Source organism: Leucoraja erinacea, chromosome 16 (genome assembly GCF_028641065.1).
Source record: "Leucoraja erinacea ecotype New England chromosome 16, Leri_hhj_1, whole genome shotgun sequence".
NCBI lineage: Eukaryota > Metazoa > Chordata > Chondrichthyes > Rajiformes > Rajidae > Leucoraja > Leucoraja erinaceus.
Genome location: NC_073392.1, coordinates 36,486,288 through 36,512,632, shown reverse-complemented (window position 1 = coordinate 36,512,632; position 26,345 = coordinate 36,486,288). Strand labels below are relative to the sequence as shown.

The 26,345-nt window shown below is 40.1% G+C and overlaps 2 protein-coding genes across 8 annotated transcripts in view; one reads left to right on the top strand and one right to left on the bottom strand.

The window, feature by feature from the left end:
• Nucleotides 1-5,188, top strand: part of fbxw12 (F-box and WD repeat domain containing 12) — a 33,791-nt gene extending 28,603 nt beyond the window's left edge. For all 3 annotated transcript variants that reach the window (XM_055648183.1, XM_055648184.1, XM_055648185.1), the window contains 4 exons: nucleotides 740-953; nucleotides 2,594-2,772; nucleotides 2,860-2,990; nucleotides 4,089-5,188. In XM_055648183.1, the coding sequence (XP_055504158.1) occupies nucleotides 740-953; nucleotides 2,594-2,772; nucleotides 2,860-2,990; nucleotides 4,089-4,188 (624 nt within the window). In that variant the 3' untranslated portion in view covers nucleotides 4,189-5,188. The remainder of the gene's footprint in view (nucleotides 1-739; nucleotides 954-2,593; nucleotides 2,773-2,859; nucleotides 2,991-4,088) is intronic.
• The window catches only part of LOC129704819 (uncharacterized), a 61,550-nt gene that overhangs the window by 33,334 nt on the left and 1,871 nt on the right, over nucleotides 1-26,345 (bottom strand). The window contains exon 2 of one of the 5 annotated variants that reach the window (XM_055648178.1): nucleotides 14,759-14,923. The gene's annotated coding sequence lies outside the window, so the exon portion shown is untranslated. Of the gene's footprint in view, nucleotides 1-14,758; nucleotides 18,427-26,345 lie in introns of those variants that run through there. The other 4 variants (XM_055648177.1, XM_055648182.1, XM_055648181.1 and 1 more) reach the window with 4 other exon arrangements.

Genomic DNA, 26,345 nt, shown 5'->3' with positions numbered 1-26,345 from the left:
TAGACCATGGAATCAAGAGGTAGTAGGAAATGGCATAGAAAAGGTGAAGCCAGCACAAACCAGCCGTGATCACACAAAACGGTGGGGTCGGCTTCAAATGCCTGATGACCTGATTCCTTGTGCTTCAAGTGCGAGATCCTGATTCCTTGTGTTCTCAGTAAATTTGCGCCCAAGTTAACTGGAATGCTATCAAAGAACTTGACATAGAAAATTAATTATTTTTCTTTTTAAATCACTGGTCAATTTCATTGATGTACAGGAACATCACAAAGCTTGTTGTACAGCTTTCTAATCTTTAGACATTGTATTGTAGTTTCTCATTTCCAGTTGGTCAGAGGGATTACCTGCAAATCAATTTTCATAAGTTCCTCTTGGTTCTCTCGAAATTTAGTTAAATTGGATCTCTGCCCTTGTGGAGTTTTCAAACATTATAAATCCAAACATAAATGAAGAAGAGTCTCGACCCGAAACGTCACCCATTCCTTCTCTCCAAAGATGCTGCCAGTCCCGCTTACTCCAGAAATTTGTGTCTATCTTCGGTTTAAACCAGCATCTGCAGTTCCTTCCTAAACATAATAGGGTATTTTAAGGGAAATTATATATCACCAGAGGTTATTTTCCACACTGGGCAATTACTGTGATGGATTAGGAGCCAGTTATATTCCATTAATCATGCAATGAAATATGGATTGTGTAATTGGAGGAACAAAGCCACTTAACCAAGTTGTGTTCCTTACAGGTATTGCGGACAGAATGTTTAATGGATGGTCTTGATGATGACAGACTGGCAACAGATTCCCTACAAATAAACAGTTGCTTCACAGCTTGCTGGTTACCTAAAGCATCATCCAGAGTGGTTACTATGACCAAAACCAATGCTGTGGGTTTTCAAAAAAGTATCATTACTTTTGATTTAATGTGTCAAACAAGAAAAAATAAAATAGAAATACAAGGTATTATTATTTTTTTATGGTATAAGATATAAGATTTTATTAGTACTCCTAATTTATTTTAAACTTACAGCTACTGTATGCATTGAATTTTGAATGATGATGGTCACTTTTGTTATTTTTATCATTGTGAACTTCTGTTTGTCTTTAGCCAAATTCAGTGAGTCACTTTACAACCTTGTGGTTCAAATCAGTCAGAGTGATAGTGTGGAAACAGGCCCTTCGGCCCAACTTGCCCACACCAGCCAACAATGTCCCAGCTACACTAGCCCAACTTGTCTGCACTTGGTCCATATCCCTCCAAACCTGTCCTATCCATGTACCAGTCTGTTTCTTAAACAATGGGATAGTCCCAGCCTCAACGATCTCCTCTGGCAGCTTGTTCCATTCACCCACCGCCCTTTTTGTGATATCTATACATTGAGAACAATATTAGTCCCTTGGTTTGGCTGATTAGTGTAATTCAGCATTCCTTTGTGAAGTTTCATTCAAATTCAGATTTATTAGGATAAATTACCTCAAATGAGACGTGATTGGTATACTGAATGAGCTTAAATGCCAATTCTAATAACATTTTAATTCCCTTTCCTAGCATATCGGTTAGTTTTGTTTATTTTATTGTCAAGTGTACCAAGGTACAGTGAAAAGCTTTTGTTGTGTGCTATCCAGTCAGCAGAAAGACAATACATGATTACAATCGAGCCATTTACAGTGTATAGATACATGATAAGGCAATAACGTTTAGTGCAAGGTAAAGCCAGCAAAGTCAGATCAAGGATAGTCTGAGGGTCATCAAATAGGTTCAGCACTACTCTCTGGTTGTGGTAGAATGAGTTGGGAAGAAACTGTCCATGAATCTGGAAGTGTGCTTTTACCACACTTCTTTACCTTTTGCCCGATATGAGAGGAGGAGTAGCCAAGGTGCGATATCCTCGATTATGTGGCTGGCCCTGCCGAGGCAGCGCGAGGTATAAATGGAGTCAATAGATTGATTTGAATTGATTCAAAAGTATGCATTTGGAAATTGAATGAACACACTATAGCAATCACTGGAACGGTTTAAGGACCGTGGCCATATATTCTGCCCTGCTCTTTTGTGGTTCATACTTAGAAATTGTAAGTATTAATGAGGTACAGGGTGAGGCTTATGTCCTTGGATTTAAGCTATTTATCATAACCAGTTTGATCTTACAGCTGTAAACAGGTGGCATGATGGCGCAGGGGTAGTGTTGCTGCCTTCCAGCGCCAGAGACCCGCGTTCGGTCCTGACTACGGGTGCTGTCTGTACAGTTTGTACGTTCTTCCGTCACCTGCATGGGTTTTCTCCGGGTGCTCCCGTTTCCTCCCACACTCCAAAGAGGTGCAGGTTTGGAGGTTAATTGGCATGGTATAAATAGGATAGTGTGGGGATTGTTGAGCGATACGGATTTGGTGGGCCAAAGGGCCTGTTTCTGTGCTGTATCTCGAAACTAAATTCAAATTTCAACACAATTTATGATTTCATAAACCTGCCAAAACTGGCGAGTCCATCATTCAGTTATTTGCTCAGTGAATACATGGGTTATGACATTTTGACTGCTGTATCTTGAGGTGTAATAGAGTGCTAACTTTATCAATTATCATTTAACGTTAATTTTTGATAGGTAAACAGGTTGGAAATTTCACTTATGAAGATGCTGGCTGGAATGATATATTTCTGGAAGGCCATGGGATTAATACAATCATAATCGCACACAACACAGAAATGAAACTCTTTTCCATTGATGGGGTGCAGCTTGCAAGTTATCATGAACATAAAAATACTATCAGTGGAATTTCTGTGGTATGTTAATTATCATCTAACAGACTACATACAGTAGCAGTGTTACCTTTTAAACCATTTTCATATAATGTTCTTTGTCCTATAAAGGATCCTTTCCGTGTGGTTACTGCCTCAATGGATTTGTCTCTAAGAGTATATACGTGGAAAAGACAGCCAAACAGATGTCTCAGTCTTGAAAGTAATTACCATTTGCTCGGGGGATCCCACATGAGATCCAGGTATGGTCTTACTTCCTAGTATTCCATGATACACCTTTACAGGCGACACCTTTAACATTGTGAAGTGTTGTGTGGGTTGGGGATATTGATGAGGAAAGGATGACAGAAAATATAATCCAGAACCAGATTTTGGGAGGCTTTGAATGATTAAGTCCATCTGCCTTGCTGCAGGAAATTAAACATTAACCCATTTTGTTTGAGGGATAGTAAAGGTTCGAGATGAACAGTCTCATGGAAATGCATTGAGATGGTCAGATTTAAAAAAAAAATAATAATTTCAATTCTACTGAACTATGGAAGGAGGGTATATATATTTGATTTTTTCGCAAATTCCATGAGTGAAATGTATACTGGATAATCAAAACTTTGGGGTAGAAACATAGAAAATAGGTGTAGGAGTAGGCCATTCAGCCCTTCAAGCCAGCACCACCATTCAATATGATCATGGCTGGTCATCCAGAATCAGTACCCCGTTCCTGCTTTCTTCCCATATCCCTTGATTTTGTTAGGCCCAAGAGCTCTATCTAACTCTCTCTTGAAAACATCCAGTGAATTGGCCTCAACTGCCTTCTGTGGCAGAGAGGGATTGGTAACTTTGCTGTCAGCCTCCCTTGCAACTCTGGATGAAAAAGGTTTTTCTCATTTAAGTCCGAAAATGCCCTACCCCTTATTCTTACATTGTGACCCCTGGTTCTGGACTCCAACATCCAGAACATTATTCCTGCATCTAGCCTGTCCAATCCCTGAAGAATGTTATGTTTCTATAAGATCCCCTCTCTCATCCATTTAAATTCCAGTGAATACAAGCCCAGCCGATCATATATCTTTCATCATATGTCAGTCCCACCATCCCAGGAATTAATCTGGTGAACCTACACTGCATGCCCTCAATAGCAAGAATATCCTTTCTCAAATCTCAAATGAGTAGTGATTTGAGAATTCTGTAAGGACAAATTTCCAATACTTGAACAGCCATAACATGTTGAATGATCCTATAACAAATTACAAACTGGAGGGAATCAAATCATTAATTTGTAAGTTTCTATAAAAAAACATCTGATACTATGAAACCTCAAGATATTAACTTACTTTTCACAGGGGTTTTACGAATGTTGTCTTTGACCATGGGAGCATTGTGGGTTCTGTTCAAGCACATGATGGAAAAGATGTTCTAAAAGCGTACAACTTCAACGTGTAAGATACTCTTCTATCTCAAAGCCTTGCTGCACTCTGTATAGTGTGGCATCATTTAGTATTTTTATTCGTTTGCAAAGTAACTGATACAAAATCAAAATGTTACCTTGTAAAATGTGCAAAACGACTCCATTCCACTAGATGTGTACATTATTACCTGAAGTTTTTGTGTAACATGAAGTGTCATTCTTTTCCTTTGTCTCTTCCTTATTCCAAATGTTCTATCTCTAACCTAATTGGTTTAATTTCTCACCCCATAAATCGCATTGGTGCGCACTGGGGTTGATTTTATAAAGCAAGGGACTGTTGGTGTAAATCAGCACGCACAGATGTAAAGATTGAGACTTGAAAGCAAGTTAGAATATGCCTTGAAGAGTTTCTTGAGACGATGCATGGAACAAGACCAGAAGCAATCAGAATGTGGTCAAGTCCAGAATAACCAAAGGCTAGAATTTCAATGGACGAGTTGGTAATGGTAGTTTCTTAGTGTAATCTATCCAATACAGTGGAAAACATTATTTTTAGCCAGTTAAATCGTGCCACACATGAAGTGAGCTAATAATGGATCTGGACAGCATTGTAGAATGGGTAATAAATGGTTTAATTATTGAAGAAGCCAGTGAATGAATGAAAAAGCTCTGTACTGTACACTGACAATGACAATTAAAATTGAATCTGAATCTGAATGAATGAAAAAGCTGGGCTGCATCATGCACTACAGTTGTGAATCATATGGCCTAGTGTCTGATTTTCTGACCATCCAGCTGGATAGGACCATGGCCTCTGTGACTAATCTCACCTACTTTTCCACCCAACCCTTCACCCATTCCCTCTCAGCAAGAATCGATCTTAAATTAAATGCATTAAATATTCAATAACTCCTTTGGGTGGAAAAATTAATTACTCTCTTTTCGCCCATTTAAGAGTTTCTAGTTCTAGATTCTCCAAGAGGAAGCATACTTTCTACATTCACTGCAGTAAGAACCCTCAGGATCTATATATCTCTACCAAATCACGACGTGTCATTCTGAACTCTGGTAAATACAAACCGACAGGTTTTAACCTTTCTTCCTGTGACAGTATTCCAAGTATTAGTCTTGTAAACAACTAAACTGTTTCCAATGTATTAAAATCTTAAAATAATGTATGTGGTTCCATGTTATGTGCCGTATGCCAGCTATAGTCTTATCCTGCCATCTATAAATTAAACATAATCTCCCTACTCTTATATTCTGTTCCCCTGACAATAAATGATAACTGGCAAATAGACTGTTTCATTGGTGGAGTAAAAAATAAAATTGACAGACAATACATGACATATTACAAAAGGTTTTAGCTTTCTAGATAGGAAAAATGACGATGGACAGTTTCCTCACATAACAGTGAATGTGAATAGATGCACCATTCCAGCAAAGCCCAGGCCTTATTTTACTGTATGTTTAATATCAATACTCCTCGGATCCTATCTACTTCCAAATTTGAAGAGCTTAATGGGCCTGTCCCCCTTATGCGACTAGGAGACTATGCAGTCGCCACATGTTCGCGGGTGGTTGTCAGGTAGTCGCCTTCATGGCCGTGAGAAGTTCCCGCAACATGTTGAAAAATTAGCGGTGACCAGAATGAAGCAGCCATGGGGAGTAGCGAGAATTCTCGTGCCGTAGGTGCAGTGGAAGTGGGTTGCCAGGAGGTCGAAGGTTGTAGCCGGTGCTGACCGGTGAATTTCATTGGCTCATTGGGGGGAAAAACGTAAGCAGTAGTTTTTAGAACCAAGTATAACCGACCGGTTATGTTTGTGTCCGCCGAGCTTCACAGCTGTGTATCTCTGGCTTCTTAAAAGTTGTCTCCACTCCTTCTCCCCCCCCCTCCTTTAAAGGACTTGCGTGACCTTTCCTGTACACTGTGCTTTCACCATCTTAATTACAGCGTCAACCTTCCTGTTCATCATGGTGTGTGTCTGTATTACCTTGGCTTTGCACCGTTTGAATTTCACTCAGACAGCGCTCCCCTGCTTGCCCTGTCCCCGCCTGCATAACGAGCCGGTGAAGGAAGCGATGTGTGTGTGTGTGTGTTCCACTCTTCCAGTTGCCAGTTTTTCAGGCTACTGCTGGCGACTTATTAGTCGCCTAAGTGGGACAGGCCAATCCGTCACTTTTTGAAGTGCAACTCTTTTAAATCATTAACTGTGGTCCACGTGGCACAGATACCCAGCTATTTTTAACTGCGTTCTTCCAAACAAGCATAAAATACATTTCTGCGAGTTAAGCAACCCAGTTCAACTGAAACATTGCTAATGTAAATACACCATACTTTACAAAATAATCAAATTTTGCACGAAAAGTTTATTAAAATTTACAAGCACCTAGACAAAATAAAATATTTTCAAATGTTGTACATATAATTTCCTACCATCAATATTTGGTGAAGGAGTAATTAATCAATTTAGCAAAATCAGAAAACTATTATAAATGCTGTGTTATTTACATGAATCCAACATCAGCTTTATAAAGTAATCATGTGTTGATCTGTAGAAGGTTAAGATGCTCATTTGTGGTAGTTTGTATGATGCCCTAGGAAAGGCAGCAAGTTGTATAGTTATCTCCTTTGGGCCAAAATCTCTGTCCACAAACTATGCAACCTACTACCTCTACCCAGGAGCTCACCATATATTCCACATCCATCATGTTCATCTTTTCTGCGATGGAAAGTTAATTAAATATTTTAACATAAATGTCACATAGTGAAATTATCATTGTTGCCTGTAGGATATCCTTATTTTCTTCAAAATTAAATGTTTGCTGCCATCAAATCAGATTTAAATAAAATTAATGATTTAACAATTCTAGAGCCATTATTAACAAGGCAAAAATACTTTCCCTGCATTTCCAAGCACATTTGTTATCTCTCTACTGAAGCATCCACATCATTGATGTAAAAACTTACAAATAAAAATGATCTGATATTTTAGTTTAGCGATACAGCATGGAAAAAGGCACTTTGGCCCATGATCACGTGTACACTAGTTCTATCCTACACACTGGGGACAATTCACAGAAGTCAATTAACATACGAGCCTTCACATCCTTGGAATGTGGGAGGAAGCTGGAACACCAGGAGAAAACCCACGCGGTCATAGGAGAAGGTTCTGATGCTGTAAGGCAGCAACTCTACCGCAGCACCACCATATGCGCAAATGTTTGTGTGAGTCTTAGCAATAGACTGTTCAACTAGGTTGGCCTACCAATGAGGTCTGATCTTATCTTTCCATTATCCGTTTTCCAAAGCAGGACTCACTGATCAGTGGCAGGTCATTTCCCTGCTCATTCACTCAAACCAAGCAGTATTGAAGCCAACGGTAATATTTACACCACCATCTTGACAGAGGTAGATAAATAGGGTTGGATTAGAAATGTGCTGGGATCTGTTAACTTTTCTAATCAGAGCAGCTGCAGTGTTAGATGGATAATTCACTGAGCAAGCCAACATGTGCCAAGTCATCCAAATGCATTCTAAAGGTATAAATGAGAAGACAAATCAATATTCAATGTAAATGAAAATTAAAGCGGCTTCAAACAATAAAAACCATATAAAAATAGTCTTGGTTTCTTGGTCCTCCAAAATATTCCAAATGGAATTTAAACTTGAGGTTGTACCCCATCTCCCCCCCCCCCCCCCACACCTCTCTCTCCCCCTCCCTCTCTCCCCATCTCCCTCTCTCCTCCCCATCTCCCTCTCCTCGCCCCTCTTCCTCTCCTCCTCCCACCCCCACCCCCCACTTCCCTCTCTCCCTCCGCCCCATTCCCCCTACCCCTCTTCCACCACTCCCCCTCCCCTCCCCACTCTTCCACTTCTCTCCCACTTACCCCACCCCCCTCCCTCCCCCTCCCCTCTCCCTCCCCTCTCAACCCCCACTCCTTCCCTACCCCTCTGTCCCTCTTCCACCTCTCCTCCCCTCCCCCTCCCGCTCTCTCCCCCCAGACATCTCACAGACATGGGCAAACAACAAATTTGGTATAGTTTTCACAGGTTTATGGTCATAGAGTCAATCCATACGGAAACGTCGGCCCAACTTGCCCATGCCGACCAGCGTGCCTCATCTACACGACTCCTATCTCTCTAAATCTTTCCTATCCATATACCTGTCCAAATGTTTTTTTAAATGTAATAGTCTCGGTTCAATTACCTTCTCTGGCAGTTCATTCCATGCATCCACAACCTTCTGTTCCTCCTATCAAATCTTTCCCTTACACCTTAAACCTTTGTCCTCGAGTTCTTGATTCTTGTATAGCTGTAACATAACATCCTAAGTTCTATACTCCAAATCCTGAATGATGAAGGCCAATGTACTGAAAGCCTTCTTGACCACCTTATCTTCCTGCAATGACACTTTAGAGGAACTATGTACCTGCACTCCTAGATCCTTCTGCTATACGACACTCTTCAGCGCCCTGCCATATATTGTGAAGGTCCTGCCCTGGTTAGACTTCACAAAATGCAACACCTCACCATTATCCATGTATCTGTACACTTGCCCAACTGCTCAAGATCCTGCTTTGATAACCATCTTCACTATCTACAATACCACCCACTTTAGTGTCATCTGCAAACTTACTAATCATACCTTTTGTTATCTTCCAAATCATTGATCTCAACCACAAACAAAAATGGGCCCAGCACCAATCCTTGAGGCACACCACTAGTCATAAGCCTCTTGTCTGAAAAACAACTATTCCCCCATCACCATCTGCGCCCATCCATGAAGCCAATTTTCTATCCAGGTAGCAGGCTCTCCCTGGATCATGTAATCTGCCCTTCCAGAGCAGCCAACCATGCGGAACCTTGTCAAATGCCTTACTGCAATCCATAAAGATAATGTCTCCAGCTCTGTCCTCAACCACCTTTTTGGCTACATCTTCAAAAATTCAATCAGATTTAAGAGACACGATCACCCATGTACAAAACCGTGCTGACTATCCCTAATCACCCCTTGTCTATCTAAATGTATATATATCTTATCCCTCAGAATATTCTTTAGTAACTTTCCAATCACAGATGTTAGTCCCATTGGCCTATAGTTCCCAGGCTTTTTCTTGTAACCCTTCTTAAATGCATTTGACACTCTTCAGTCTTCTGGCATTTCACTCATATTTAATGATGTCTTGTATATCTCAGCCAGGGTACCTGCAATTTCTTCTCTAGCTCCCCACAGTGTCCTTGGGTATATCAAATCAGGCCTGGCAAAGTTGTCTACCTTCATATGCGTTAGGACCGTCAGCAGCTATACTACCGACTGCCATCAAGACACTTCCATTCACTGCCCCAAGTTCCCCAGTCTTCATGTCTTTCTCCACAGTCAAAACAGAAGAGGAATACGCATTGAGGAACTTCTCTACCTCCACCACCAAAGAGATGACCGCTTTGAATCCCTATTCTCTAACTGGTTACCCCTTTTCTCTTACTATACATAACATCTCCTTGGATTTTCCTTCAAATTATCTTTACCCTTTTTGCTTTCCTGATTTCCTTCTTTAGCATGCTCCCCAGTTCCCGAAACTCCAGGGATACACTCGATCCCAGCTGCCTGCCCCATGCCTCCTTTTTCTTTACCAAAGCCTCAAAACCCCAAAAGTACCCTTTGGATAAATAGTCATCAAAAATATGTTTGTGAAAATGTTATTAGTTGAAATCAAGGATTGTTACAATATACAAAGAATTGTATTGCATTCAAACATTAAAGATTATAATTATTAATAATTTTGTATTAATTTATTTTTTTAAATCCACAATGAACACTTGGCATGAAATTTAAACCCAAGGAACTTTGTAATTGCTTGGAATAAGTACCTCATGAGACTGGTGAACAATCCTGTAAGCCATACTCTCTCAAATGATGTTATCTACCAACGTCTACTGAATAACACGAAGATATTCTGCTGCCTTGTGAAAGACAGTAGATTGTATAGTTATCTCCCAGTGTGGGTGTGACCCTAAAACTATACAACCTACTACCTCATCGCAAAGTGCAAATTCTACTTCTGATGCATTATTTTAATACAATACTGCGAGGTGGCAGGTAAAATTATTTATACGTGCCATAATCAGAAAAATCTAATTTGAACATGTATAGTTAAATTAGACATATTTGCATAATTCTAGTTAAATACACATACAAAAATGTAGCAAAGCAACATGATTATTTGCTATGATCGATTACATGAAGCTAGGGAATTGATTATACACTGCTTATTAACCTGGGCATAATGGATAATCAATGGATGCTGGAAACATGAATATTGGAAATAGTTCACAATCACAGTAAAAGGTTGTAATTGTTTAGTTATTTTGCCTAAAAGTATAATTAAATTTAACAATTACGGCAAAATACTTACCATAATATGCTTTGAAATGAAAGCACCAAAAACATTATTCACTAGCCAAATTAAGTATAAAACTTTGCCAAAACATACAAATATTTTTTTTCAAAATCCCCATGCTAGTGTTTGTATTGCATGCTAAAACAGAAAGGAGTAAGTCTTATTGTGCAATCTTAACTAAAACTGATAACTAACTACAAATGTCTCAAAACTTTTTTTATGTTGGAAATTTAAAGTTGTGTACATAAAATATTCCAACATAAAAAAAGTTTTGAGGCATTTTAATCTATTGTAATGCTAATTAGGTTAGATATTTTTGTATTAAAATTAAACTAACCCGACTAGACTCCCGGCAAATTACCACCATTTAAGTATAGATCATTTAAGTTATCACTTGGCTCTCGTTTCCCGACTCTAGTCCGAAGAAGTCTTGACCCGAAAAATCACCCATTCCTTCTCTCCAGAGATGCTGCCTGTCCCCGAGTTACTCCAGCATTTTGTGTCTATCTTCAGTTTATACCAGCGTCGGCAGATCCGTCCTACACATTTACGTTATCACCTTACCCATGAAGATCTGACAATAGCATGATTTCACTCCAGTCAGTGAGGCACTCAAGATGTAGAAGCTACTGTAATCAACGTTTGTCGTGTTTTCAATTATTATTGAACTTGAAAGGCAATTGTAAAATATTAACTTAAAGGTGTTTTCCATAAAACCATGGTAACAATTCATTACCAACCAGGCACCTACTTTTTGCAGTACATTAACAAACTTTGCATTTTAACAGAAAACAAATAACATAACACCATCTCATTAATACAGGTAACAAAAAATAATTAAATTGGAAAGTGGGTACCTAACATAACTAAATAGCTAAGTTGCAAATGCATGGAAGACAATTAGCACCCAAGAAGTCAAACTTCAGTACTAATATTTTCAAGAAAACACAAGGAACTTCTTCAAGGAAATATACAGTGCCCTTCATAATGTTTGGGACAAAGGCCCATAATTTATTTATTTGCCTCTGTACTCCACTATTTGAGAATGTGGTTAAAGTGCACATTGTCAGATTTTATTAAAGGCCATTTTGGTTTCACCATGTAGAAATTACAGCCCTGTTTATACAGTCCCCCCCATTTAAGGGCACCATAATGTTTGGGACACATGGCTTCACATGTGTTTGTAATTGCGCAGGTGTGTTTAATTGCCTCCTTAATGTAGGTATAAGAGAGCTCTCAGCATCTAGTCTTTCCTCCAGTCTTTCCATTATCGTTGGAAATGTTTATTGCTGTTTATCAACATGAGGACCAAGTTGTGCCAATGAAAGTCAAAGAAGCCATTATGAGACTGAGAAACAAGAATACAACTGTTAGACATCATTAAGAGCCAAACCTTAGGCTTACCAAAATCAACTGTTTGGCGCATCATTAAGAAGAAAGAGAGCACTGGTGAGCTTACTAATCGCAAAGGGACTGGCAGGCCAAGGAAGACATCCACAGCTGATGACAGAAGAATTATCTCTATATAATAAAGAAAAATCCCTAAACACCTGTCCGACAGATCAGAAACTCTTCAGGAGACAGGTGTGGATTTGTCAATGACAGTCTGCAGAAGACTTCATGAACAGAAATACAGAGACAACACTGCAAGATGCAAACCACAGGTAAGCCTCCAATCTAGGATGGCCAGGTTAGTTTGCCAAGAAGTACTGTATTTCCCAGCAATGAAGATGCACCTGCGTTGAAGACGCACCCCCATTTTGAGTTTCAAACTTTAGAAAAAAGGTTCAAGGGTTTGGTTTAGTTGTGTAGACAGGATCAGGAGTTTTCTGCAGATTCCAGGTCGCCTGCGAGCCCCAGGACTAGCTGCAGTTACCAAGTCGCTTGTTAGTCCCGGGATTAACTGCAGTTCCCAGATCGCCTGTCCTGGGACTGGCATTAGCGCCCAGGTCCTCTGCAAATCCCTGGGCTAGCTGCAGTTCACAAGTCGCCTGCAAACCCCAAGACTAGCTGCAGTTCCCAGGTCACCTGCGAGCCCCAGGACCAGCTGCAGTTCCGCTGTCCGGTCCCGGCGGCTGCTCGCAGCCACCTGCATTACTGAGTTGCTGGCATGATCCTCGACCCCCTCCTTCTCAACACTCCTGCCCTCCCCGCAACTATACCCCTGGCGGCCCAGCTGTGCTGACCTGGGTCAGACTCCCCACACTGTGGAAGGAACTCTCCCCCCGCTGTCCACAGCGGTGCTGTCCTTTTACAGACTCTGTACTGAGGGATAGCCAAGTCTTTATTAAAATCTGACAATGTGAGCTTTAACCCAGAACTGCCAAGTTTTGTCAGTACATTTCAGTGTTCTAGTACCTGAAAATCAGTATTTTGCCGAGGCCATCTGTATTTTTACACGGTGCCATTTTGCTGAAAAAAATGTTGTTTATGTGCGGTCATACCCATGTAAGAGTACAAGCATGGATAACCTAGCTACCAATTGACATATCTTCTACGCACCCTACTTGACAGTGCATCATTCATTGCCATCTCTTTGTATACTGCTGTTTGAATGGTTGCTTCCTGGTTGTAGCACCAGATGATGATGTAGAGGTCATTTTGGAAGCCTCCCTCTCCCTCCCTCCTTCTTCTCTCCCCTTCCTCTCCCTCCCTCCCCCCCTCTCTCAAACTCCCTCTCCTTTTTTTCTCCCTCTTATTCCCTCCCTCTCTCCCTCCCCTCTCCATCTTGAGCACACCCACCATTCTGTAAAATCAAGGCCAATCCCAACGTAACTGTAATCCCACTGGTAACCTTTCACCACTAGGCTTATCCAGAACTCTACCACTGCCTGAAAAAAAATCAAAGGCTCAAAGAGAATTCCAAAGACTCATTGTTATACGAGAATTTTCCTGAACAGTCTGTGACCCATAGCGCTATGTGTAAAGCCCATAGCGATCCAGCCGGAAGCGCTATATTAAGAACCCACAGCGCTATAGCCGACAGCTCTTCGTTTAAATTCCCATGCGTTAAACTGACAGTGCTTTGTTTAAACCTGGAGCGGGACAGGCAGCAACTCCGGGGAGAAGGAATAGGTGACGTTTCTCCTCGAGACCCTTCTTCGGACCGAATTGAACTCCGTATTTAACAACACAAAATCGTACATCAGTTTTCTTTTCACATTTCCGTACAAAATACGGAAAATCCGTACTACTTGGCAGCTCTGTTAACCACATGTAATTTTTTCTATTACAAATCTCAAATTGTGGAGTACAGAGGCGAATAAATAAATGATGGGTCTTTGTCCCTAACATTACGGAGAGCACTGTATGAAGTCGATACATTTTTACACAAAACTACATGGTCAATGAAGATCTATAAAGAAGAAGCCCTCTTTCATTGAATAAGAGAAATAATACATTACCTTACTGGCTGAGCCTTTTCACGATTCTTAAATAAATTGATTTATGTGGGGAAATATATCAAAAACAGTTGATTAAACACAATTCCACCTCAAACTGTAGTTTTTATCTTTTAAAGTGATAAAATCACAAAAACAGGTAAAAGTATAACATATTAAGGGCAAGCAATGCAAACTAATTTATATTTAGATTCCATAAATTGTATTTGTAAAATTAACTGAGAGTTTAGCGAAAAGGATCCGTGCAGAAACTAATACAATTTAGAATAAAAGCTGGCAGATTAACATTGTGCAAGATCAGTCATGTCAATGAACAGCCATGTTTGTTTTGCGTGCAGTTTTCAAGTCTCCTCTACTTCTAATTCATATGCTGTTCAATATGGTTTTAACTTCAATATGGCTTTCATTTTAAAAGTTTAAATTAAAATTTTTGAATATCTGAGCATTAAGAACGTGGTATTAGTATTTTCAAATGCACATCTGCATTGCAGTATTGTCCCTGGATAGATCACAACCATTCACTCGCCATTTTTTTTTAATATATACAGCCATCTGAATAACAAATGACTTTGTTATTTTAAGTCTTGACAGTTACTCTATTTTAAGTAACCTTATTAATTTGAATTGTAAAAACATTCAGTCAGCAATTTTTTTAAAGTCCTCATTAGCATGTCACTGGCTTTGTTATTATTTCCCCTTATGAAATTCAAAACATTTAGCAATTTAAGTTATAATATCTAAAATCAAACATCCAAAAACACGTATTTTTCACACCCTTGGTTCAGAAAACAAAGCGACTCACTAAAAACGGAAAAATCGTAACATGACGCTGAATGTTTACTGCCAAAATCTGGATACTTGCCGCACTTCAAACGCAAGCCAAATAGGGACAGGGGATCCTTTCCTTGGCATGATTCACTCTGTAGAACAAAAAGTGAAGCTGTAAGCTTCTTTTGTGGAAAACTGACTGTAAAAAAAAGGGAGATGGAGTAGATGTTAAAATTGTTAAGAAAAATCAGCTTTTCCACTGGTTTACATTAAATATTTCACAGGTACAGACAAAATTTGAATAAATACAATTCCAATATGATATCTTTGCAAACAAAACATACAATTCTTCAAACAACAAGCTTTGATGAACAGACAGACAGCACTTCTGATGCATGCAAACGTCTTTACAAAACTAGCCTCGAATTCATTTGCATTAATATTCAAAAGGGCGCATGTTGTTCCACATCCAATGTGGATGCATATACAAATTTCAAAATTTATAAAAAGCACCAAGTCATCAGATATTTTGTGCCTTCTTACATTAATATTTGCTTTCATGCTGACATACAAACAATGAAATTTACTAAATAGTCTATTTATTGTTTGGTCGCAGCTTGGCTTCTATCCCAGTCTCGCTCATATGCACTCTTTGCACCCCTCTGCCAATAACCTACTCCAAAGAATTTGTTTTAGTACTGAGCACAGATGGGAGCAAGTACTTGGCATGAGCAACGCCCAAATGGATACAAATTAGAAATACACTGGCAGCAACACAAAAACGTGAACCGTTGCAAGGAACTGGCACAGGGCCTTCCTCAGTTTAGCATTTTAGTGGAAGCTGGAATGAGAAAAGGAATCAACAGTCAGCCACTGCAATTCACTTTTGTGTAAAAAAATATTTAGCTTGCTTTTGTTCTAATTAAATGATAAAAATCATTACAAGAATCCAACTACTGTAACTAATATGGCAGTTTTAATGTGCATAGCTTGTAGCCCAACTGTAATAAATAAATATTTTCCATTTTAATGAATACATATAAATGAACATATTTCAAGTTAAAAATATTAATGATTAACAGTAAAAAGCTGCCACAATCCACACTGTTGACTGTGCAAACTATACATTAATTCCATTGACTGCAAATGTCTGAATTTACAGAAATCAGCATTAATCATATTATTTTTGAATTAGAAAAATTATAGTTACTGTACCTGACTAAATCCTGGGCCCATGACATAAAAAAAAATTCAGAATCCTGTTACAGGTTGCTATTACTTTTGAGACTACCATTCCCATCTTTAGCTGCAAAACCACCTTGCTGACTAACCATGTAACACAACAAAAACCCAGCAGAACTAAGAATTGGAGAAGCAGTCAGCAACAAAAATGTTTTATTTTCAAACAAACATTTCAAGTTATTTAATTATTTTCCAAATGAACTCGCAGACACTCTTCCATAGCAAAGACCCATGAAGCACAAATTGGCAGTACTTCAGTTTTAAGTCGTATCATTGTAATCACTTTCAGCTCCACTATATTCAAATAATTGTTAACTGGAGCTAAAATGACACTATGAATGACTATTGCAAATATGGAGCTGCAAATTTTTTTTAAAGCGGCACAAACAGAAAGGTACCAGTTGACAGCAGCAACACCACTGTGAAACTGTATGCACGCGGTTGAGAGAATTTCTTCATTGTACTGTTTCTATAAATATTTTAAAGCATTGCAAGACCAAAATTAATTTTTCAGTTTCTTAATGATTTCCTCTAGGTTATTGGCAAGTAATGAGACAAGCAGTTCCTTCCCTGAATGCACCTGAATCGCCTATATCAGGAATAATTCTGGAAATAAATGAACATTGATTTCAATGTGCACCTACATCAACTAATGCAAAATTAAAATTTCATTAAGTCATTTTAAATCGACAAATTTTATAGTTAATTTCACTATCTCTTACCTTCTCCAGATTATTTTTAAATTTGATAATTATGTAATAATTTTCCTAGATCTCCCAGAAAATCAGTTTTTCACTGCAAAATGCAATTAAGGAATAAATACTCATATAAAACAGAATTTTAACGTTTTTTCCAGCAAATACCTTTGAAGCACATTTTTTTATTTGGAACCTCCACATATATATATAAGCAAACTTTAAGCCTTCAAGGAATAAAATAACCTTTTATAAAGCACTAGATAATCTTGCCATATATTTTACTACCAACTTAATGCAAACTGGCGCCCTCACCACAATGACACAGGAAAGAAAACATCGCAAATAAATGCCAATAAATGTAAATTCTCCAAGGGAACCAAGTCATTTTACCTGGCATATATGTCCAAAGCATATTAATGTCCAATAAACCTATATTACATATTAAAGATGAATTTGCTTTGAAATGTTAACTTTCATGTATTTTGACACAAGTGGAACACAAACATTTTCAAATAAAATCTATCTCACGTGTAACACACAATATTAAGATGCGTGGCCATGCAATGATTGGAGGAAGAAAGTCACAGATGTTTAGTGAGAGAATTCGTAGAAGTTGGGTCTCAGCACCTGAAGGTTGATGCAAAATATGACAAATGTTATGAAAATGTAGCATGGTCAATGGCAGGAAGGCTTGGGGAAGATATGTGCACATGTGCACAGAAGTTTAGAAAAAAGGTGATTTTTTTTTGTAACAAACATGTAGTTTGCAAACCAATATAGTTCAGTATACATGGAAATAGCTGGACAGGGGATTCAAACAGGGATGAAGGGAACAATCATGAGTAGAGCCAGGATGTTTAGGCACTAAAAGTCTCTGAAATAGGCAGGCAAAAGCAAAATAAAATTACAAAAAAGGCATTTATTGACAAAAAAGGTATTTATTTCCACCACCAAAATATGGTTTTAAAAATAATAATATAAAGGGCCTGTCCCACTAACGCGACTTTTTCGGCGACGTCATAGGTCGTTGCAGGTCGCCGAAAATTTTCATCATGTTGAAAATCCAGCGGCGACCAGAACAAGGTACGACTTTCTTGCCATTGCCTAGGCGATCGACATTTGGAAACAAGCTACGTCTTTGCTTGGCAATTTTATGAAGGTTTTGAGCTAAGCATGTCAAATGCAACATTTTGGGGAATAAAACTATATGTCACAAACAGAAGTACATTCTCGTGTTTTATACCTTCTGGCCAAAGTACAACAAATGAATATGTAAACAACTGAACAATAGTTGAGCTGTTTGACTTCTCCAATACTTCCGATGTCAACAAATACTCCTTTGATGGTTGACCTGCCTCCAGTGTACCGATGACCACATTGGCAACATATCTCCCCACAGCATCGGTTGTCTCGCCTATTGCGATCCATATTTTGTTGCATGCAACTTAATCTCTAATTTTCTGCACAAGAATGTTGAAGTTGGTGTCAACATAATTTTTCCATAATGACTCGCTTGGTATATGTTCCTCTGTGTATTTCTCTAAAAAACCTCTGAGAGATTTGTTTTCCAATTTCCACAGTGGAATTCCAGCATCAATGAATGCCTTGCACAGATCACTCGAAAACTCAGATTTGCAACTGGTGCCAGCAGTAAATGTAGTGAGGAGACAAGCGTGGGTATTTTGCTTAGATAATCTACACCCCAATGGTATCAACATTGACTTCTCTAATTTTAGATAGCCCTGGTCTTCTCCCTCCCAGCTCTCCTTCTAGTCCAAATGTCTTTGCCTCTTCCTTTCTTTTTCCCGCCCCCCCAGCCCACCCCCCACACACATCAGTCTGAAGAAGTCTCGACCCGAAACGTTGCCTATTCCTTCTCTCCATAAATGCTGCCTCACCCGCTGTTTCTCCAGCGTTTTTTTGTCTACCTTTGATTTTTCCAGCATCTGCAGTTCTTTCTTAAATAGATCTTGGAGAAAACTGAACCAGCGGGAAGCGGCACGAACGAATGAACGACGGTGGCGCCCCCCGTTTTGCCCCGGTGGTGGAAGTTTTCTTGTAAGTTATATTATGTTAACACGTTAATAATAATATTAATATTAACGTGTTAACATAGGAAACGTCATTGTAATCACAGTACAACTACAGAAAATAGCACAACCTTTTAGCAGAATGGCAAAAAAAGGCTGGTTTAGGCACTCGATCGAGAAAAAAGCATTATCCTGGTGAAATAATCAAAAAAGGCACATGGCAAAATCCTGGTTCTAGTCATGAGAGTTGAAATCAAAAGAACCTGCCAAATCATATATACATTTATGTACATACACATGTATATATTTACATTTATAAAAATTTACTTACAGCATTAATTACATATTTTAAAGAGATGTTTCAGTTTACAAGATGAAAACATCACATCTTAATGAATATTACAACCTAGCACTATAATGTGCATTGGAATATAGCAGTCAAGTATATGACCCAGGCGACAATTAGCAAAAAATGGGGAACGTAAAATCATGCATTTAATAGGCAAATAAAATCATATAAATGACAAGATACTCTTAAATTTTGATGCTCTTAAATAAGATACAATATACAAGGTGTAGTAAGCAATTGGTATGACAAGTCATGTGTTGGTTATTTGTGTATAACGGGGTTGTAGCTCAAAAGTAAGGAAACTTTGTTGCGCTTGCACTGTGCTTTGTTACACCTATTTGGAAAACCATATACCCTTGGTCTTCATGTCAGCACAAGAGAACCCAGATTAACTTCCTGGGATGAAGGGACGAGCCTTTAAGGGCAAAAAGTGGTCTCAAAAGAAATGTATGATAATGTTGGAGGGTGGATGTTGAGACACTGTTTGCTCCAGCTGAAGAAAGTATAACTGGGAATGGGTGGGGATGGTGCAGGAAATATCTCATAATAAAGGGTCAGTCTTTCAGGACTAAAATGAGGAAAAATATTCCAGGCAGGACTTAGAAATATTGGGAATCCATGTGGTTACAAATTTGTTTCTTATATTCTTGCTACTTCACCCTCCTAACACAAACATTCTGAAAGTCACATTTGATATTCTGCTCCAGTTTCAGAAACAGTTCTAAACAAAATACACAAATAATGCACGCAGAGAATTATCTGAAAGCCGAACACAATTTTTACTACTTCTTGTTTGGTGCGTTATAATGGCACAGTGGTCAAGTTGCTGCCTTACAACGCCAGAGACCTGGGTTCTTTCCCAACTGTACTGCCTGTATGGAGTTTGTACGTTCTCCCTGTGACCGTGTGGGTTTTCTCCGAGTGCTCCGGTTTCCTCCTGCGCTTCGAATACATACATTTTTGTAGGTTACTTGGCTTCTATAAAGTGTAAATTGTCCCTAGTGTGTAGGATAGTGCTAGTGTGCGGCATGATCGCTGGTTGGTGCGGACTTCGTGGGCCGAAGGGTGTTTCCACACTGTATCCCTAAATTTTAAGGTCTTCTGGTGAATATAAACTCATGGAAATTAAAATTGTGCATGATTCAACACAATAATTACATTTTATCCACAATAATTTGTGCACCAATTAAGTGTGAGATTAAAAAAACTGACTCCTTTATTGATCTGTTTAATTCAAAGATAAAACTATTTATCTTATACTGCTGAATTTAAACTAAACATTGACAATCTAAATTAAGGGAAATTTAAGACACAGGTACTTTTGCTATTATGCAATAGTTGCATTCCTAAGAAACCTAGCGTTATAGGAAATCGCACTATAGAAACAATTATGACAAAGGCGGAAATGACCTTAGGGGCTAGAGCAGGGGTGGGGAACCTTTTCATGTTGGAATGCCGCATTGTTAGCTGTAATCTAACAAGGCCGCTTCCAAGAAACTTCAATTAGATATAGTTCAAAATGTACATTACTTTGTTAAAATAGCCCTCATGACTTACTAATGATTTAATTGTGGCTGTCAGTCGGGGAGGATTATTTTGTTGAATCTTCTTTTACTCTTTGGTATTTTAAATACGTTCATTTTAAGATTAAAATAAAAATAATAAAAAACTAACAACACCATTAATAAAAATAAAAGGATTTGTTCTACAAAATTTGGATTCATTCAAAAGGCTGCACTTAATGGCCTAGAAGGCCGCAGGTTCCCCACCCTCGGTTTCAGATTTATAATAACAAAGTTTTTCCAACATTCATTTCAAATATAGGTATTTTTAACAGCTATAAGTGTGTCTTTGCTACTGCCAACTGTCTCTACCTGAATACCATGGAATTTAACCTTCCACAGCAGCTTACCATGCAAAACATTGTCAACTGGACACTGTTATATGTATTTGTGCACAAGCCAGGTATAACTGTGCATGCTAGTTATATTAAAAGTAGTGTATATTGTAGGAAAGCAGCTATCTGCCAGGAGAATTCAATTGAAGATAGACACAAAAACTCAACGGGACAGGCAGCATCTCCGGAGAGAAGGAATGGGTGACGTTTCGGGTCGAGACCCTTCTTCAAACTAGTCAGGGGAAAAGGAAACGAGAGATATGGACGATGATGTGGAGAGATAAAGAACAATGAATGAAAGATATTTAAAAATGTAACGATGATAAAGGAAACATGCCCTTGTTAGCTGTTTGTTGGGTGAAAACGAGAAGCTGGGGTGACTTGGGTGGGGGAGGGGTAGAGAGATAGGGAATGCCAGGGTTATTTGAAGTGAGAGAAATCAATATTCATGCCGCTGGGCTGTAAGCTGCCCAAGTGAAATATGAGATGCTGTTCCTTCAATTTGCGTTTCGCCTCACTCTGACCATGGAGGCGGCCCAGGACAGAAAGGGCAGTGTGGGAATGGGAAGAGGAATTAAAGTGTTTATGTCAGATTTTTGGCAAGAAAGCAACCGTTAAATAATGGCTGCAGGATCTTAAATTTCCATCAGTTGTGTCGACATTTTTCTTGGTAGCATATAAAATTAGATAACCAATTAATATCAAATCCTTATCAATGAGTTGCAAAAACAAATCATTAAATCTCTCAAACTGTGCTATTATTGTAGAATATACAATTATGAATTCTGACCCAAATAGCTCATTAAAAATTTAGGTTTAGGGTTATTATTGCCATTTATTGTCAGGCACAGTGAAAAGCTTTGTTTTGCATGCCATCAAACCAGATTAGTTTATACTATACATAAATACAATGAATAACAGTAAAGCTTTCCACAAATAATGAACAATACACTGGCATAAGCCAAGTGCAGAGTATAATAAATTTAGAACACAAAAACATTATAGACAACTACCCTATCGGAGCCAGAGTGGGAATGAGAAGAATTGAAAGGAGTAAAGGTGGGAGGAGAAATGCGAGAGATTCAGGCAAATTAATTTCAACCCCACCAAGTCCCCACATTTATTTCACTAAATAACATACACTTAAAATGTCTATTTCTAGTGTACAATTTGGTGACTTTAATAATTTACCATAGCACAATATAACCAAACCTACTAAATGGATACGGCATAATCAACAGTAGCAGGCAAACAGTAACAAAGTCAATAGCTAATCACAGAATCCCAATAATACTTTATAGCCAAGTATGTTTTGCAACATACGAGGAATTTAATTTGCCAAGTCAGTCATACAAATAAAAAGAAAAGGAACACACAAAATGCATTTTAACATAAATATCCACCACAGTGACTCGACATTCCTCACTGTGATGGAAGGCGAAAAAAAGTTCAAATCTCTTCCCTTCTTTTCTCTCCCGCGGTCCGGGGCCTCGAGCCTTCCGTTGACAGGGCGATCTTGACTCCCGTAGCTGGCGGTCGGGCCCTCTGCATCAGGGCGATCAGTTCCTGTATCGGGGGGTGTCAGTTCTCCCGCGCCGGCGACTGGACCCCGGGTCGGGGTTGGTCGAGTCTCTGCGCCGTTGGAGCTCCTGACTAGCCTCTCCCGAGACTGCGTGCCCTTGATGGTAAGTCCGCAGGCCGCAGTTGGTGTAATCCCAGGCAACACTCACTCCCTCCTATCCCCACCTCGCCTTATCCCCCCACTATCCCTCCTCACCTCCCCTACTCTCCCTCTATTCCCCACCTCTCCCACTCCCCGCTCCTCCTCCTACTTCCCCCACTCTCCCTCTTCTTTTCCGCCTCCTCCCACCCTCCCCAATCCCTCCCTCACCTCTCCTTTTCCATACACTGTCACTCCCTCCATAACTCCATAACACCTCTCTTCCCTACTCCCCTCCTCCCCCACACTCCCTCCTCACCTCCCCTGGATCTCCTGGTTGCGGCTCCTCTACCTTCTTGCGTGCCCCGCAGGAGCATCAGCCATCGGCGCCCTTAGGGCCAGGCCTCGGATCCGCGGCTCGGAGGCACCAGCGGCTACGGCCGCGCCGGTGGGTGGGTGGGTTGGGGGGGAAGAGCTCGGAGAAAAGATGGGGGAGAGGGGGGATCCATGGGGGGGGGGGGGGGGGGGGGGGGGAAGGTGCCAGCGATGTGGATCAGAGGGGAAGGGGCTGGAGCTGTGGGGCGTTGCGATGGCGGTGCGTTTGGGACTCACAGCGGGAGCTGGACGTTCTCCTCCGCCGGGATCAGACTCTCCACTCTCCATTTAGCGACATCTCCGACTCCACGCCGGGCCGCTTGGAAAATTGTGTCTGGTTGGAGACCTCCACCGGCCACCCACCCACAGCGTCCCTCAGTTCCAGTAGAGACACGATGGCGCAGGAAGGGGCGGACCATCCCAGGGAGTGACAGGAGGAGACCAATCCGCTGTCTGGCACGACGCTGACTGGCAGGAGAGATCTGCGCATGTGCGATATTTACGAATTTTAAACCTCGCTAACGTTTACAATATATTACCGATCGGAACGAAGCTTGGTGCACTCGCAGCACAGAACGGTGAGCTGACGAAAAATCGTAGCGCTATTCCGTACCGTTTTGCACAAGTAGAAAAAACGCGCAATCCGGAAGAGCACAAGATCAGAGTTTAAGTTATGTACTAGATAGACCAAGTGGGACCGGTTGGGTCCCGTCCCCTCAACGCGGGGTGGGGGGTCCTGCGGCGTCACACACACACACTAACTACCCCACACACACACTAACCACCCCCATTATATTATATTATTATTCATTGGCTCCTTTTACCCCACCCCCCGCCCTATCCACTCACACATAGCCCCCAACTCGCAGGTGTGGCTAGAGTGGGGGAGGGGTAGAGAGAGCAAGGACAGAGGCAGGCAGAGGGCAGGGGCAGCAAGAGAGGCAGAGAGCGGCAGCAACCTCCCCACCATGCGCCGACCCGAGCGAGGCGGCGAGCGTGCGACCATCGACCAAAGGACCGTGAGATGGGCCGCCGCAGTCTTCAGCTATGACCTTTGTTCTTTTGTTCTTCAGCCAATGACCCGATTTCATCTCCGGCTGTGTCTTTTGAATAACCAGGGGGGGGGGGGGGGGGGGGGGGAGGGGGGAGGGAGTGACATACTCGCAGCGCGAGGAAGAAGGAACGCACACCCATTGTGACATCATCAGCGAAAGACAGCCGTTTTTAAATTCATAGTTTTGTCAGATTTTTGAACATTTTCATGAATAACTGTAGAAATAAAGCATGAAATTTTCAGATGACAATTTTGGTCTCCAGGGGAAAAATGTCTACCGGAATATGTAAACATTTTACCGTTACCGTGTCATTTTTCTCGTGAAGATGTGATTACACACAAACAAATAAATACACATCCAGATCAGAGTTTGATAAGTATAGAGATAGATAGTAATTACCTTGCTACAAATCAAAATGAAATGGGAAATATCAAAGGTTCTTTATTATCACATTAAAAGATGTTTTCACCGGTATTTTTCAGTGATATACTGTGATAGGAAAACCAGATTGACACATCGTGGGCACAAACAAGATGAAGACTTTTAGTTATATAGAGATAGTCATACAAGATGAAAGCAGGCCCTTCAGATCAACATACATGCAGTCCTAGATGCCCCATCCAAGCTAGTCCCAGGTGTTTGTTTCAATGCTAATCTCCATTTCGATATGACAATTTATTGGCGAGATCTTTTTTTTTGGTTTTGATAAACTGCTCTAATAAAAATTAATTAATCTGGCATAGTATGCTAATTTTACTTAACAGTAGAATTCTAAATGATACATAAAAGTAATAAAAAATGGTACATTCATAGTTTCTGCAAAAAAAAAATCATAAATACTACCCGTTTTCAGTTATTCCAAACCTACCTGGTCTGGATATAGTTTGTAATTGCAGTGCCCCTCTATAATGTTTGGGAAAAAGACCCATCATTTATTTATTTTCCTCTGTACTCCACAATTTGAGATTTGTTATAGAGAGAAAAAAAAAAAAAATCACATGTGGTTAAAGTGCACATTGTCAGATTTTATTAAAGGGTGGTTTTATACATTTTGGTTTCACCATGTAGAAATTACAGCGGTGTTTATACATATCCCCCCATTTCAGGGCACCATAATGTTTGGGGCACAGCAATGTCATGTAAATGAAAGTAGTTATGTTTAGAATTTTGTTGCATATCCTTTGCATGCAATGACTACTTGAAGTCGGCGATACATGGACATCACCGGTTGCTGGGTGTCTTCTCTGCTCTGCCAGGCCTGTATTGCACCCATCTTTAGCATGCTTGTTTTAGGGGCTAGTCCCTTTCAGTTTTCTCTTCAGGATATAAAAGGCATGCTCAATTGGGTTCAGATTGAGTGATTGACTTAGCCACAAGAATTGACCCGTTTTTAGCTTTGAAAAAACCCTTTGTTGCTTTAGCAGTATGTTGGGGATCATGGTGTTGCTGTAGAATGAACCGCCGGCCAATGAGTTTTGAGGCATTTGTTTGAACTTGAGCAGATTGGATGTGTCTATACACTTCAGAATTCATTATGCTACTACCATCAGCAGTTGTGTCATCAATGAAGATAAGTGGGCCAGTACCTTCAGCAGCCATACATGCCCAGGCCATAACACCCCCACCACCGTGTTTCACAGATGAGATGTATGCTTTGGATCTTGGGCAGTTCCTTCTCTCCTCCATATTTTACTCTTGTCATCACTGATATAAGTTTGTCTCATCTGTCCACAAGACCTTTTACCCAGAACTGTGGTTGCTTTTTAAAGTATATCTGGGCAAACTGTAATCTGGCCATCCTATTTTTGCAGCTAACCTGCAACTAACAAGTGGTTTGCATCTTGCAGTGTAGCCTCTGTATTTCTGTTCATGAAGGCTTCTGCGGACAGTAATCATTGACAAATCTACACCTGAAGAGTGTTTCTGATCTGTCGGACAGGCGTTTGGGGATTTTTCTTTATTATCGAGAGAATTCTTCCGTCATCAGCTGTGGAAGTGTTCCTTGGCCTGCCAATCCCTTTGTGATTAGTAATCTCACTCTTTCTTCTCAATGATGTTCCAAACAATTGATTTTGATAAGCCTAATGTTTGGCTGGTGTCTCGAACAGTTTTATTCTTGTATCTCAAGTCTCATAATGGCTTCTTTGACTTTCATTGGCACAACTTTGGTCCTAATGTTGATAAAACAGCAATAAAAATGTTCAAATGTGATGGAAAGACTGGAAGAAAGACTAGGTGCTGAATGCTTTCTTATACCTGCATAAGAACATTATGGTGCCCAGAAATGGAGTGACTATGTATAAACACAGCTGTAA